The sequence below is a fragment of the Epinephelus lanceolatus genome, chromosome 12 (genome assembly GCF_041903045.1).
Source record: "Epinephelus lanceolatus isolate andai-2023 chromosome 12, ASM4190304v1, whole genome shotgun sequence".
In the NCBI taxonomy this organism is placed as follows: Eukaryota; Metazoa; Chordata; class Actinopteri; order Perciformes; family Serranidae; genus Epinephelus; species Epinephelus lanceolatus.
This window is the reverse complement of record NC_135745.1, coordinates 20,459,446-20,473,910: the sequence shown is the minus strand read 5'-3', so window position 1 is coordinate 20,473,910 and position 14,465 is coordinate 20,459,446. Positions and strand designations below refer to the sequence as shown.

Below are 14,465 nucleotides of genomic sequence, written 5' to 3'. Positions count from 1 at the left end.
ATAGAAAGGAAAAGAATGGATGTTTTATCGATGATATTCACTGACTCCCTCCATGACCATATGCTCAGCTGCTGATTGAAGCAGAGACTAACAACAGAGGATTCATTGCCATTGATGACATCAGTGTCACACCAGGCCTTTGTCAAGGTACTGATACTGTTTTTATTGAAATTTCTTTAGTTAATTAGTCAAGTGGTACAATGAGTCCTGAAGCCAGGAAATGAGTTAGCATATTTGCACTTAAGGTTTCCTTGTGTTGAAGTCAATGGGTTTTTGGTGGTTGCTAACAAGTGGCTAAATGAGACTACAGAGGTTGTTGGGGGCAACAAGCTTAGTGGAGCTGATGTTGAAGTGATGCGACCATGGTGTAGTGTGTAATGTAAGCCCCGTTTCCACCAAACACATTCGCTATGATACCTTTGGAACCAAAAGTAACCCTTCTGACATGGTACCTAGAAGGGTTGTTTCACGATGTCTTTTTTAAATGACGATGCAATCGTGAGGTGTGGGGGGGAGACAGCGCGTGTGTGGAGCATGCTGACGAGATCGAGGCTGAGTGAGAGGAGACAGAGGGAGGCTGCTTAGTGAGAGAGCGGGGGGGTCAACGCCTCCGCCCACTCGACACAAGCATACTCGGGCGTACTATAAGCGGAGCGGACTCCGCGAGGAATGTCCACAGTCATTCGGGCTTTCATAGTCGAGCGCACTTCCGCGTTGAAGTTTCCTGTAAAAATGTCCATGAAAAATCCCTGCGATGTGAAAAATACATGCCGAGCAGTCACTGGTGCGCCGAGCGGAGTCCACGTGGTCGTAAAATCTGAGCTTTGCGCGCACAGGGCTTGCGGACATCCGCTTTGAGTCAGTGCAGACCTCCGCGGAACCCGTTCTGCGTATGTTCCGGCCGAGTATGTTCGGGCCTTAACGCGCATGTCGCGGAGCAGTGAACAAACCAAACAACACAATGTCAGGAGAAATTGAAAAGATATGCTGTCTATGTAAAGTCAACTTGCTAATTAAGGAGCCATTACATGTTCAAGAGTTTTATAAAGCTGCTCAAACGCCAAAGAGAGGCTATAAGTGAGTAATGGAACTCAAGTTCATTTGCCCCCTAAGTGCGGTTCGTTTGGGCACGTGTGAACACAGCAATTGCACTTGGGTGTGAGGTGGTCTCTGTCCGGTTACACCCGAACTCTGGTATGGTTTGTTTGTGGTGAGAACGTGTTCCGACCTTGATCTGAACCAACTGCAGCCACATTACGCATTGTTTGGGTTAAACATGAGCATGTTACAGTCCTGGAGGATTATTAATGTGCACCTCCTCCTGTAGGGGAGACCGGGGTAAGATGAGCCACTTTTCATATTCAGGATCACTACATCAAGGCTATTATAGTTTTGTTTCTAACTAATATATGTGCATATATTTCAGGATGTTGTGCATCCCTACAAACAAACAGAATGAGTGTAAACATAACTGTTTTGATAATATAGCATGTCAAAAAAAGTGGTCTCGTGGCTCAACTTACCCCGTGTCTGGGGCCTCCTTCATCCTCTCTAAACTCCTCCCTCCATCTTACTCTCGTTCCATCCACCCCCCTCCCTCCTTCCATCCATATCCCACCTGCCCCTTTACTCAATATCCTACCTGTCCAGGTTGCAGGGGAATACAAACTGCTGGGACTCTGAGGTTTGGGGAGTTTTGCGATTACATCGCTTCTTGGGAAGAATCTCCTCATCTTTCTCCTTGAAAGTAAAGCTTGGTTTACCATATCCAGCTTTGCCTCTTCTCAGAAACTTATGGCTCAACTTACCCCATAGCTACCATATTGACTTTATTAGCCCCCACAGCTAAAATGGTGCACTTTCATGGTAGCTGTACTACCTCATTTTGTAGCTAATAGATACCACAATTGATGTATAAAACAAATTTAAAATTATCTATTTTGGTCTAAACACAATCCCCATGAAACTTCTGATAGACTAAATTCACTTTCATGAGTGAAAAATGCTTTTTAGGACATAAATCTCTAACCACTTAACTCATGTGGTTCTTACCTTCACAGACTCCATAAAATGATGCCTTCCTCCTAAATATTTGGTCACATGCTCAATTTTATTTACGGTTTCCTAGCAACAAGGGGTGGCTCAACTTACCCTTTGGCTCAACTTACCCCAGTCTCCCCTACTGCCTTAATATGCACATTGAGCACAACCAATGCATCAAGACATTGTTCGCCTTGTTTTCACACTTTGACTAAAATAAATGACAGCAATGTAGTCCACGATGACCAGCGCTAAAATCAACATGTAGTTGTCCCTTCATTGTGACATTAGAAAGAGTCACATTTATCTTGCAAGTGTGCTCTTCTTCAATGATTTGTTCACTTCATGTATTTTTCCCACATAAAAATTCTGACTAATCGAGCAGCTTTCTTGCGTAAGCATTTTATCTGGTCTGCTTGTAAATGCTGCCGTGAGAACACGAACCAACTCTTGGCCGTTACACAACTTTGTAACAAAATCAGTCCCTGATTTGGACCAAAGCAAGACAACTCTAGGTCTGAAAGCAGCCTTAAATGTGGGCGGGGTTGTTGTCACTCACTGTACTGTATGGCTCTTCACCGGTGACACAAAGGGAAGCACCTGCACCTCATTTATCGTCCACAGAACGAGGTTGCATGCAAACTTTTTTAGAACAAAATAAAACAGGCTGCAGCGAGATTCTCTCTCCATGGGATATTTAAAAGTAGCAGGTTTGTGCATTTAGTCCTTCTCAGGCAAGCTCAGGGGTTTAGTGTTGTCGTAGCCCACAGGAACGATGCTCCACGATGCCTTTTTTTTCTCTCAGTGAGGATTAGAATATATGCCGTTCACATAATCCAGTCAAATCCAGTCAAAATTACCATTTATTTTCAAATGATTAAAAATCCATTCATTACTAAAAGTCTTCCAAAAAGTCATCCAAGAATGACAATAAAAACTAAAGTAATGGTCAAAGTTGTCATATTTAAATTTAAGGTGTTTTGATGGATTTATGTCGTCACCTCATGCATTGAGTAACATTACAAATAAACATTCCACCTTAAAAGTCACCAGTCAGCCCAGTGAATTAAGTTATTTTTCTCCGACTCAAGCTGCTGCAAGAGGCAGCAAAACATCCTTTCATTGTATAGTTACAGTTTACTAATACATATGACTTGCCATGGTATGAACAGAGGTTACATAATTTTCAAAACCTGAGCAAGAGTATGTGTGTGGAGTGCAGTGTTCACAGCTCCACCTTTTTGTACCGAGCCTGTGTGCTAGGTACCCCAACAGAGGGATGACCAGAAATGGGGACGATACAGAACGGCTCCATTGGTACCATCCACAACTTTTCACAGTGGAAACGGAAAAAAAGCGTGCCGAACTGAACCGTACTGTACTGGACTGCTCGATGGAAATGGGGCTTTATAGATTAACGTTAGCTTTTAACCTCTGGTGACTGCATTATGCTTGAAAACTCATAAACGTGCTGTTTAGTTGTGAGGATTATTGTGCAGAGCAAAATGTGTGAGTATTATAAAGTTGTGTTTGCCACAGAGCTTATTTTCTGCAGTAATCCAACACAGCAGGAAAATCACATCGGCTTTTTGTCAAGGGAACCAGGGCGACGCTACCTTCCGAGTTAACCTATAAAAACAAAGCAAAAAAAACGTCACCTCTGCAGCGCTATACATGCTTGATGATATTGAAATAAATAAAAATGTCTTCTTTTCTTGTAGTAAATGACACAAGTTTGAGATTTGTGGGCTGTTCATTTGAAAATGACACATGTGGCTGGGAGGACATCAGCCATGGCGGTTGTCAGTGGACAAGAGGAAAAAATGCTTCTGGGAACACTGGACCCTCTGTGGACCACACGGTGGGCACAGGACTGGGTAAGGCCACACAGTAACCCCTCTGATTCTGATACTGCCTTTATTTTCAATGGGAGAGGTTATCTGCATCTGATCCATCACTTATAGCAATAAAAGGCAGAAAAGAGAGGGTAACAAATTTCTTGATGCTTCAGTGGAACTAAATTAGTACACATTAGTAAACAATGTGGGCTTCCACTCATAGAATAAACAAAGCACCTTTCATAGTTAAAACCCACCAAAGGGGGAAGAGGCAGCAAAGCAGTACACTTTTCATCTTTCATCCATCTTTAAGTATTATAATGAGAAGTTTGTTACCACGGTAAAAGAAGCTGCATATGCTAATTTGCTGAATAAGCTGAATTTGTTTCCCCTTTTACAGTATGTATGGTGGCTGTGTGTTTGCCACAGTTTCTACATCCCCATGCTTTTTTTGTTCTTGCTTGGATTCGTTGACTTTAATGCTTATTCTATGAAATTCTTTACTGAATTATGCTTTTAGTTTTCCTGTCATCACATCTAAAAATATGATGTGCGTTTTTAATTTAGCAGCACCATATGTCCCTGTATTGCCTAAACCTTTGAGACTGTTACACAAAAAGGGGGGAAATCCAACAATCATGGTGCCTTCCTGACAAAAATATATAATAAATCCCCTGTGAAATAAGATAAACAGCTTTTTACTGCATGCATTGCAGACTCAGCTCGATTTCAGCTGAAAATTAAGGAGGTTTATAATGTCATTGCCACTTAAAAATCGTTGGTTTCAGGCTCTCTAGTGTGAATTAAAATGTAAATATAAAATCATGCCAGCACGTTTCCACTACATGTCAGTCTGGCAGATCTAGCATTGCTTCATATTTTTTCCTGCCGTGCTTTTTACACTGCTGACAGTGTATAGAAAAAATAAGGGGGCTGTCATTGGTTCTTCCAGGTTGGTACATGGCAGTGGAGCCTGACCACGGAGGTCAAATGAGCCCTGCTGCCCTACAAAGTCCCAGCATGAAACAGGCCAGTGCCACCTGCACACTACACTTCTACTACAACATGTATGGAGACGGTATGTTTTCCATTATTGTGTTCTGCATGTATGTTCTTGCTTTCTTTGTATGCAAGTTTGCATGACATCTTTGACACTGCTGCAGACATAGAGGAGCTGACTGTGCTGCTAAAGGAGGGCGCCAGGACCACTGCACTGTGGTGGCTGTCTGGTAACCATAGAGATTCGTGGCATCATGGTGAGGTAACAGTGGGTCGAATCCCTCAGGACTTCAACATCCTGTTTGAAGCCTCCAGGGCCTTCAACAGTCGGGGACACATCGCCGTTGATGACATAGATTTCACCAACTGCACCCTGCCTGGTAAGCTCTACCTGCAGGACACTCGGTTTATGTCAGCTTGCTCCTTTTATCAAGCTGATTTCCACTGATGAAATATATTTTGGCTTCCACCTCAGAGCCCCAGCCCTTGTGTCCAGGCAATATGTTCACGTGCAACAACAATGTGTGTGTGGAGCAAAACCAAGTGTGTGACTTCAGTGATGACTGTGGGGACCGGTCTGATGAGAACAACTGTGGTGAGATAAGACACACTAAATGTACAGTAAATTCATATATGTCAGGTCATACAGGCTATCCCTCTAAACTTCCCCTTGTCCTGAACATTATTTCATAATTTCTGTTGAAAGGTCTCAAAGTTAAGTAAAATTTGATAGTAAGTCTATTTAAACTTATAAGCATGAATGGAATGAAAAGTTTAAAATTGTTTACATTGATTTTTAGTGTTTTTCCTGATTTGTATGATTTTCATCAGTAAAAATATAATAGTATGTGATGTGTAATGTATAACACATTCATATAGTCATAGTGTGATGGGCTTTTCCAAGTGTTGTTGTTTTATAAACCAACCAAGAGCTGCACATTCACAGGTTGATGTTCTCGATTATCAGTTCATAACTTGTCTACCTCTCGCCCTCCTTTTACCTGATGATAATAATGTAGAGACACATGCAGAGCGCTGCAGCTTTGAGCAAGGCCTGTGTTCGTGGGCGAGAAGTGATGTGGACACACCTAGAGTTGAGTGGATGCGTCACAAAGGACAGGAGGCCTGGCCCAAATATGGGCCTCCCAGGGATCACACCCATAACTCTGCTGCAGGTATCACCCTCCCTGAGCTGCTTGGCATTTAGATAATCCTTACTGTCTTTGACTCTGAATAACTTGTTAGATGGTTAATTGAACATAGTGTTAGTTCGGGCAGGACATGATGTCAAGCTCAGCTCACATCCCAGCTACATCAGCTGATCTCAAACAGCCAATCAACTGATGGAGCAGCTGATTGATGGAAGTGAGTCAGCTGATAGATCACATGATTCCTTTCTGTGCAACCAATAGGTAAATCTCATTCAAGGCGTCCTATTTAAACTGCTCTGGCCTGCCTACTGTTGCTGCTTCCTCTGCAAGCTGATTTGCAACCTGCCTCCACCCCAGCTCCTCCTTTTCATGCTGTGTCTGACTTACCAATGTCATTTGTGTTTGTCACTGATGCTGCTCTGTTCTGTTCCTGGGGGTCTTTGCTGCTGCTCTCCCTGCCTCAGGGTTTCCATGTAGGCACATGGAAGGGCAGAGAGGTGTGCTCTCTTTGCCTTAAGGCTTTCCATGTAAGCGTGTGGAAGGGCGGAGAGGTGTGCTCTCTCTCTGCCTTAAGGCTTTCCATGTAAGCGCATGGAAGGGCAGAGAGGTGTGCTCTCTCTGTGCCTTAAGGCTTTCCATGTAAGCGCATGGAAGGGCGGAGAGGTGTGCTCTTTCTGCCTTAGGCTTTCCACGTAGGCACGTGGAAGAGGCTTTCTGTGTAGGCCTAGGAATGGAAGAGAGGCCCCTGAACAGAGCCATACTGCCAAATATAATACTGCAAATGGAAATAAAGTTTTCTTTGACTAAAGTGTTCTTGATCAGTAATGCCATACTTTACTTATACCTTTCCAATTTCATTATACAGGTCAGTATATCATCCCTGGGACTGACCTGACTGAGAAGGGTCAGGCGTCAGAGATCCTCTCCAAAACATTACTACCCAGCTACAACTGCACTGTGAGTATACATATGCGTACGTAGCATGTTACATCCTTACGAAAGAGCTGTGATGACTGTTATTGTATCCATGCAGGTAAGATTCTTCTTCTTCAGCCTGGATGATGCTCCAGCCAGACTGACAGCCCAGTCCAGGACGCGACAGTCTGGTAGTGACGACACCCTGTTATGGCTCAGGGGTACAGCTCAGAGTTACAGCTGGCAGAGAGCAGAGGTCACGTTCTCCTCCTCAGACAATAGCAAGGTCAGTGAGGAAGGAGACAGGTGATTAAATGACAAATGACAGCTGTAGTCAGTAAGGATTCATTTATGAAAATGTTGGAAGATTGTTAACTCTCTCACATGTGTATGCCACGATGAAAGGAAACATTTTAAAGCTTCTCTGATCAGTATTTTAATGTTAACAGTTGGTTTGAATGACAATATGTAATGTGAAAGATGTTGCTCATGTTGACAAACCCACAGAGAATTATTATTCATTTGGTTTTATAGCCCAGAAATGCACTGCTTTGGTTTACTCTCACCACTCTCATCAGCATTGATTTCAGCTGCAGCAGGCAACTGTTTCCTGCAAAACAAGGTTAAAAAAAAAAACACTGCACACTACCTGCTCAGCACCAAATGTCAGACTGAACTTATAGGAGCCTGATTTTTCCTGTGGAGTTAGGGGACAGCAAATCTAACCTACAGTGAGAGTAAAATAGGACTTTGCTTCCTAAAGCAGCCAGAAACACAACTCCAGGTCTCTGCTCAATGTTCAAATACGCAACTGTTTGCTAAAAACTGCCCCCAGCTGGCCAAAAAAATGAATTAATGCAGGTTTAAATAGATTCATATGAATGGCACTGATAGATATAAAAGGTAGTTTAGAAAGCCTCTCTCCCTGCTTTATCTCTGACCTCTTGGTACCATATGTAGCGGTACATACTTAGAGATCCTCAGGCAGAGGTCAGAGGCCCAACAGAGCGCCCCAAGACCCTAAAACGATCGACCCAAGGAAGTCTGAGTCAGGGATCTCCTATAAGTCCTGTCTTAAAACATACTTTTATCAGAACGCATTTTTGGTTTTACATTGTATTATCTACGACTATTACTTTTACCATCTATTTTAAACTATTATCGAGTTTTCCGTTGACTGATTTTAATTTGCTTTAAAACATTCGTACCTTTTCATACGCAGTATTTGTTTTGAGACACCAAATTGCTCTTTACATTTTCTTTTAAAACCTGATGATTTTATGACTTATCCGAAAAGTGCTTTATACTAAAATTACTAAAATTATTCATATTATCATTATTGTATGGTTTAAGCAGCATTGTCGAGCATTGTGGCCTCACAGCAAGAGGGTTCCTGGTTTGAAACCAGGGTGGGGGAGCCAGGAATTTGTACGTGTAGATTTGCATGTTCTCCCCGTGTCAGCGTGGGTTTTCTCCAGGTTCTCCGGTTTCCCCTCACAGTCCAAAGACATGTACATTAAGTTAATTGGTGACTCTAAAGGCCCTGACACACCAAGCCGACGATCAACCTGCACCGTCGGCACTTTGGCGTCGGCGGCTTTTCGGCTGATTGAGCATGTTGAATCGGTGGCGGAGCTTGTCAGTGAGGGAGATCATTCTGATTGGCTGTTCAGGTTTTATTTCCTCGCCCCTGTAGCGAGTGAATCTGCCTGTAGTGAAACCGGGGCTAACCGGTGCTTCCTCCTCAGATTTCACTTCACTTAGCTGCCCACAGATCCGCTGCTTCTTCCCACTTTAACCTGAATAACAAACCGGAGCTAGCTGGGAGCGGCTAGCGTAGCGTTAGCCGCAGCATGACGGGAGGGAAGCACAGCCAGTTAGCCTCCATTAGCTTTCCAGCTGGCCCCGGCTAGCGGAGCGTTAGCCGCAGCATGACCGGAAGAAAGCACAGCCAGTTAGCTTCCACTAGTCTCTGAGCTAGCACCGACTCTCCGTATGGATCCAACTGGAGCACCGAGCCCTGGTTTGTTATTCAGGTTAAAGTGGGAAGAAGCAGCGGGTTTGTTGGGCAGCTGAGTGAAGTGGAGCCTGCGGAGGAAGCACCGGGACTGATAGTCCGTGGATGTACCACTCTCTCACTCCGCTCTCTCTCTCAAGCAGGCGCAGAACATACGTGCCACTTGGCCGTCGGATGTAGTCCCTGTAGTGTGTTCAAATGCAACTGACACAGGGCGACGTGAGGCGACGTAGACGACGCAACAGTTGGCTTTCGTCGCCGCTAGTTCTTTGATGTCGGTTTGGTGTGTCCGCACCTTAAATTGTCCAAAGATGTGAATGTGAGAGTGAATGGTTGTCTGTCTCTATGTGTTAGCCTTTGGCGACCTGTCCAGGGTGTACCCTGCCTCTCACCCAATGTCAGCTGGGATAGGCTCCAGCCACCCTGCGACACAGGATAAGCGATTACGTAAATGAATTAATGAATGTATAGTTTTAGCTTTTTGCAAATTGGCCTTGACTTTAATTTGAGACTTTGCTAATTATGTGTTTGGTCACCCAGAAATAAAATAAAAGCAGAAGTAAAAAGTAGCAGCAATGTAAGACCATAGTTTTTATAACTCCGTAGCCGGAGGCATTATGTTTTCGGGTTGTCCGTCTGTCTGCCCTACTCTTGTGACCGCGATTATCTCAAGAGGCTTGAAGGAATTTCATCAAATTTGGCAAAAATGTCCACTGAAACTTGAGGATGAACGGATTAGAATTTGGTAATCACAGGTCAAGGTCACTATGTCCTCACAAAACACGTCTTCAGCCATAGTTCAAGAACTTATATGCTAATTATGAGGGGTGGGAATCACCAGAGGATCCACGATACAATATTATCACAATACTTAAGTTGAGATACAATATTATTGCGATTAAAATTATGTTGCGATATGCTGAGTATTGCGTTAAAAAAAATTTGCAATTCAACTATAAATCATACTACCTAAGGAAAACTTTGTCAACATCTGTTTTATCTTATAAGATAAAGTTTTTAATTTCTTCATCTCACTTCAGTCGTTTTTCTGCCACAGCAAAATATGTCTAATGGACTGAAAAAGCATTTGTAATAATGATAATTTATATAGTAAAAAAATCAATACTTGGCACTGTATGATGATACGATACTGCCACACAAAAATATTGTGATACTACCCCCCACCCTCACTAATTATGATAACATTTGACACAAATGTCTCGTAGGATAGAAAATTAAGTGATGATGTTTTATAACCAAAAGGTCAAAGGTGAACTTTGCTGTGACATCATAATGTTCTGAAAAAACACTTTACTGGCCTTTATTGAACACCAAAACTCAGGAACAAAAGATATTTGAACAAAGATATTGAACTGGTGACACTAATCTTGGGTTCCCATCTTGAAACTGTGCTGATTGTATAGATCTTCTGTGCTGATGAGGTAAAGATGTGTGTGAAGCATCCATGTTAGAATATGTCGCTCCTTTGCAGCAGCATTTATATTTGAAGTATTGCCTATTATCTTTGCTACATATGAGTCCGTCTGTAGTCTGTAACTGCAACTTGACTGGTCCATGGAGGCATGCAACCATGAGGTGGTTATCCTAGTTTAAGATTGTCACCTTTTCAGATTGTCTTCAGATATGAGCGAGGTGAGGGTCTCAGAGGGCTGGTTGCACTGGACGACATCTCTTTCTCCAAGGAGTGTTTATTTGACCCTGAAAACAACAAACTGCCTGACACATCAACCACCTCTGCCCCACCTACATCTTCTATCACTTCTCCAGCCACACCTGCAACCTCGACCACACCAACCCACCCCTGTCAGGTAAACTACTTCACATAATAAACTCATGTCTGCAAAAGCAATTCTGTGACACATTAAGTAATCCTATTAACCTGTTGAAAATAATCCAAAGTTACTGTTCTCTTTTTTTGGTGTTGCAGGATAATGAGTTTTACTGTTGGCGGTCAGCTGGAGAAGTGTGTATTCTGGCTACTTTACAGTGTGATTATCACCCAGACTGCCCAAAGGGGGAGGACGAGGATGGCTGTGGTGAGGCTGCGTGTTCCATCGACTGCGTCCATCTAAAACAGGCTGTAGAGGCCTGCAGTACAAATGCCTCTACCATTTTGTCATTAGTGTACAATGTCTTACAATATGGGCAGTCAAGCGATTAAAAAAACTAATCGAAGTAATTACATGCTCTGTGATTAATTAATCTAAATTAATCACATACATCAACTTTTGCTGTGAAAGTATTTTAAAAAATTCAGTTCAATTGAATTTTGGCAGAGTAAGCAAAGTAGTAAAGCTGCTGGATTTTGGACACAATTGTCCCCTTGTCCTCTACCACCAATGCTGTACTGCAGTCCATTGCAGTTCATTTTGTAAGACAGTTAGTCAGTCGGTCATGGGTAGACTTGCTTAGTTTGTGTCTGAACACCTGGATGAGTGTGGCTTGACGAGATTGGCTGCTAGCGTTAGCATCAAAGGCTGTGCTCGCTCGGACCTCCAGGTTCGCTACTGATTCTCTCACAGAGAAGTCAACCTATTCTACCCCAAGACCAAGTTTTATATAAAGTTCATACTTCTATGAGTAACAAACTTTCTTTTACTCTGTCACAAAATTTGTAGCAAAAGCAGATTAGGCTTATTGTTAAAAAAAAAACATTCAGAAACATGTGATTCATTCATTCTGCAGTATTCAAATAAAACACAAGAAGCTTGTGCTCTAGAGAAAAGATCAAGACTCAGTGAAAAACCTAAGCCCTATGATAAGCTAATATGGCAAGGCTTAACTATACAAACCAATGAGCAGTGATAACTAGCATGTCTTTGGGGTCATCGGGTGGGAACCTCCTTTCACCAGTGTTTCGTCTAGTTGGTCCCACGACACCTCCATTTTACTAATTACTAACATCTTGCCTTAAACTCTAAGGTGGGTGCACATTTGAGAGTAACCAGTGCCAGTGGACTGACACCAGTGATGGACAGAGTAGGTGGCAGAGGCACAAAGCCAGTAACAACACCGAGCCGCCCACTGATCACACTACAAACACAGGTAACTTTAGTGGCTTATTCACTGATTGAATAGTTGACTGGTTTTAATGGACCCGCAGGACAAGGATTCAAGGGGAACCATGTTAGATTACATGGTCCTGAAATCTTCGTAACTACACTGCATGTTTAAGAGCAACCCATTTGCTAGAGGAAAATGTTGGCATTGTACGTTTCTGCAAACCATATCAACGTTTCTAAAACGACGTTCTGATTATCTGTATATGAGCTTACCTTGTCATCAGGAGGTGGAGGGGATGGTGGATTGCATGACACAGTTGGCAAGGCCACAGTTTGATACCTAATAACAAAAAAATTGGTTGTTTTTTAAAGAGACATTGGTGGCATTTCCAGCTGTGACTGCGCCACCAAAACCAGTTGTTTTCAGCCACACGGTGGCATTCCCAACCATAATATTATGCCAACTAAAACTGGGTACTTAAAGCCAAACTATGATATTTACTGCAGGATTACGGGGTACCGGGGTCACTGCTACAAGCCATTCAGTCCCTGTATGACCAAAGTGAAAGCTGCGTCCATATACTCAGTGTAAAGTCAAACATGTTCTTGTTGGTGTTGGCCTCCGCCAGGGTTGCCCCTTGTCACCGATCCTGTTTGTGATATTCATGGACAGGATATCGAGGTGCAGCCGGGGGGAGGAAGGGGTCCGGTTTGAGGACCTCAGAATGGTGTCTCTGCTTTTTGCAGATGATGTGGTTCTGTTGGCTCCATCACACCGTGACCTCCAGCATGCACTGGGGCGGTTTGCAGCCGAGTGTGAAGCGGTCAGGATGAGAGTCAGCACCTCCAAATCTGAGGCCATGGTTCTCTGCTGAATTGCCCCCTTCGGGTTGGGGGAGAGTTACTGACTCAAACGAGGGAGTTTAAGTATCTCGGGGTCTTGTTTACAAGTAAAGGTAGAATGGAGCATGAGATGGATTTGCGGTTTGATGCGGCTTCTGCAGTGATGCAGGCACTGCGCCGGACTGTTGTGGTGAAGAGGGGGCTGAGCCGGAAGGCGAAGCTTTCAATTTACTGGACCATCTACGTCCCAACCCTCACCTATGGTCATGAGCTCTGGATAGTGACTGTAAGAATAAGATCGCGGATACAAGCGGCCGAAATGAGTTTCCTCCGTGGGGTGGCTGGGCTCAGCCTTAGAGATAGGGTAAGGAGTTTAGACATCTGGAGGGAGTAGAGCCGCTGCTCCTTCGTGTCGAAAGGGGTCAGTTGAGGTGGTTTGGGTGTCTGATCAGGATGCCACCTGGGCGCCTCCTGTTAGAGGTGTTTCGGGCACATCCAACTGGTAGGAGGCCCCGGGGCAGACCCAGGAGGGATTACATATCTCATCTGGCTTGGGAACACCTTGGGGTGTCCCTCAAGAGGAGCTGGAAAGCATTGCTAGGGAGAGGGATGTCTGGGGTGCTTTGCTTGGCCTGCTGCCCCCGTGACTTGGCCCTGGATAAGTGGATGAAAATGGATGGATGGATGGATGGATAGATGGACAGATGGTATTTCCCTAACCATAATCAAGTGGTCTTTTTGCCTAAACATAACCACAGATTCACCACACCATTGTAGAAACATAAAATTTCAACATATTTGCTAAATAATAATGTAACGTTACAAAAGATATATATCCGTGTCTCCAAAAAAGGAGAGCCAGCTTGTCAGGTCAAGACTTAGCTGTCCACTTACATCTAAAGGAGAAGGGACACTCCTTCAAGGACAGCAATGTTCACATCTTGGCCAGAGAAGACAGATGGTTTGTAAGAGGCATGGGGCATCTATGTTGGCCTACAACACCATTTATCACCAACTTACAATGCAGTCTTGGGATCCCCTCCCAGACTACTTACAGTAACACCCATTCTCACCTGGACCCATCTAACCCTAACTCTACACAGATGGCCGAGTGGGTCAGTGACTCACATGTGACCTCAATGACTCTGTAAGGGTTCACATCCACACAGAGTTTGGCTCTGCGCCAGTTTGTTAGAACTGAAGAAGCTTCTTGGATGAGAGGCGAAACGTCTTCAAGAAACTCAAGCCAAGTCCAGTTGTCTAAGACATAGCACTTATGATTATATATCTGTGGTTTGCAGAAACTGACAATGCCAACATTTACTTTGGTGGTTTACAGTTAAGAGTCAACTTTTTTGATTCAGGACGTTTTCCCTCGTTCTCAGGCTACTACATGAGAGTGAATTTCAGTCGGGAGTCCATACAGAGTGAGGCCCGTCTCCAGTGCCCCCCACTCCCCCCTTCATCCCCATACTGCCAGATACTGTAAGTGCTGACCACGACATTGATGTCCACATTTCTCTCATTATCATCCCTAGTGTCTGTAGAATATTTGTTTTGATACAGAGTCAAATTTTTCAAGTATGAATTGCTCAATGTCCCCCACCGCCCCCGTCTTGCTACCACGCAACTCTCTTCC

The 14,465-nt window shown here is 43.7% G+C and overlaps 1 protein-coding gene across 2 annotated transcripts in view; it reads left to right on the top strand.

Moving 5' to 3' along the window:
* LOC117272145 (MAM and LDL-receptor class A domain-containing protein 1) overlaps positions 1-14,465 on the top strand; it is a 59,786-nt gene that overhangs the window by 32,163 nt on the left and 13,158 nt on the right. For both annotated transcript variants that reach the window (XM_078173096.1, XM_033650899.2), the window contains exons 26-37: positions 69-147; positions 3,762-3,917; positions 4,831-4,956; positions 5,042-5,257; positions 5,353-5,472; positions 5,897-6,052; positions 6,894-6,985; positions 7,062-7,229; positions 10,592-10,789; positions 10,909-11,017; positions 11,904-12,026; positions 14,212-14,311. In XM_078173096.1, the coding sequence (XP_078029222.1) occupies positions 69-147; positions 3,762-3,917; positions 4,831-4,956; positions 5,042-5,257; positions 5,353-5,472; positions 5,897-6,052; positions 6,894-6,985; positions 7,062-7,229; positions 10,592-10,789; positions 10,909-11,017; positions 11,904-12,026; positions 14,212-14,311 (1,643 nt within the window). The remainder of the gene's footprint in view (positions 1-68; positions 148-3,761; positions 3,918-4,830; positions 4,957-5,041; positions 5,258-5,352; positions 5,473-5,896; positions 6,053-6,893; positions 6,986-7,061; positions 7,230-10,591; positions 10,790-10,908; positions 11,018-11,903; positions 12,027-14,211; positions 14,312-14,465) is intronic.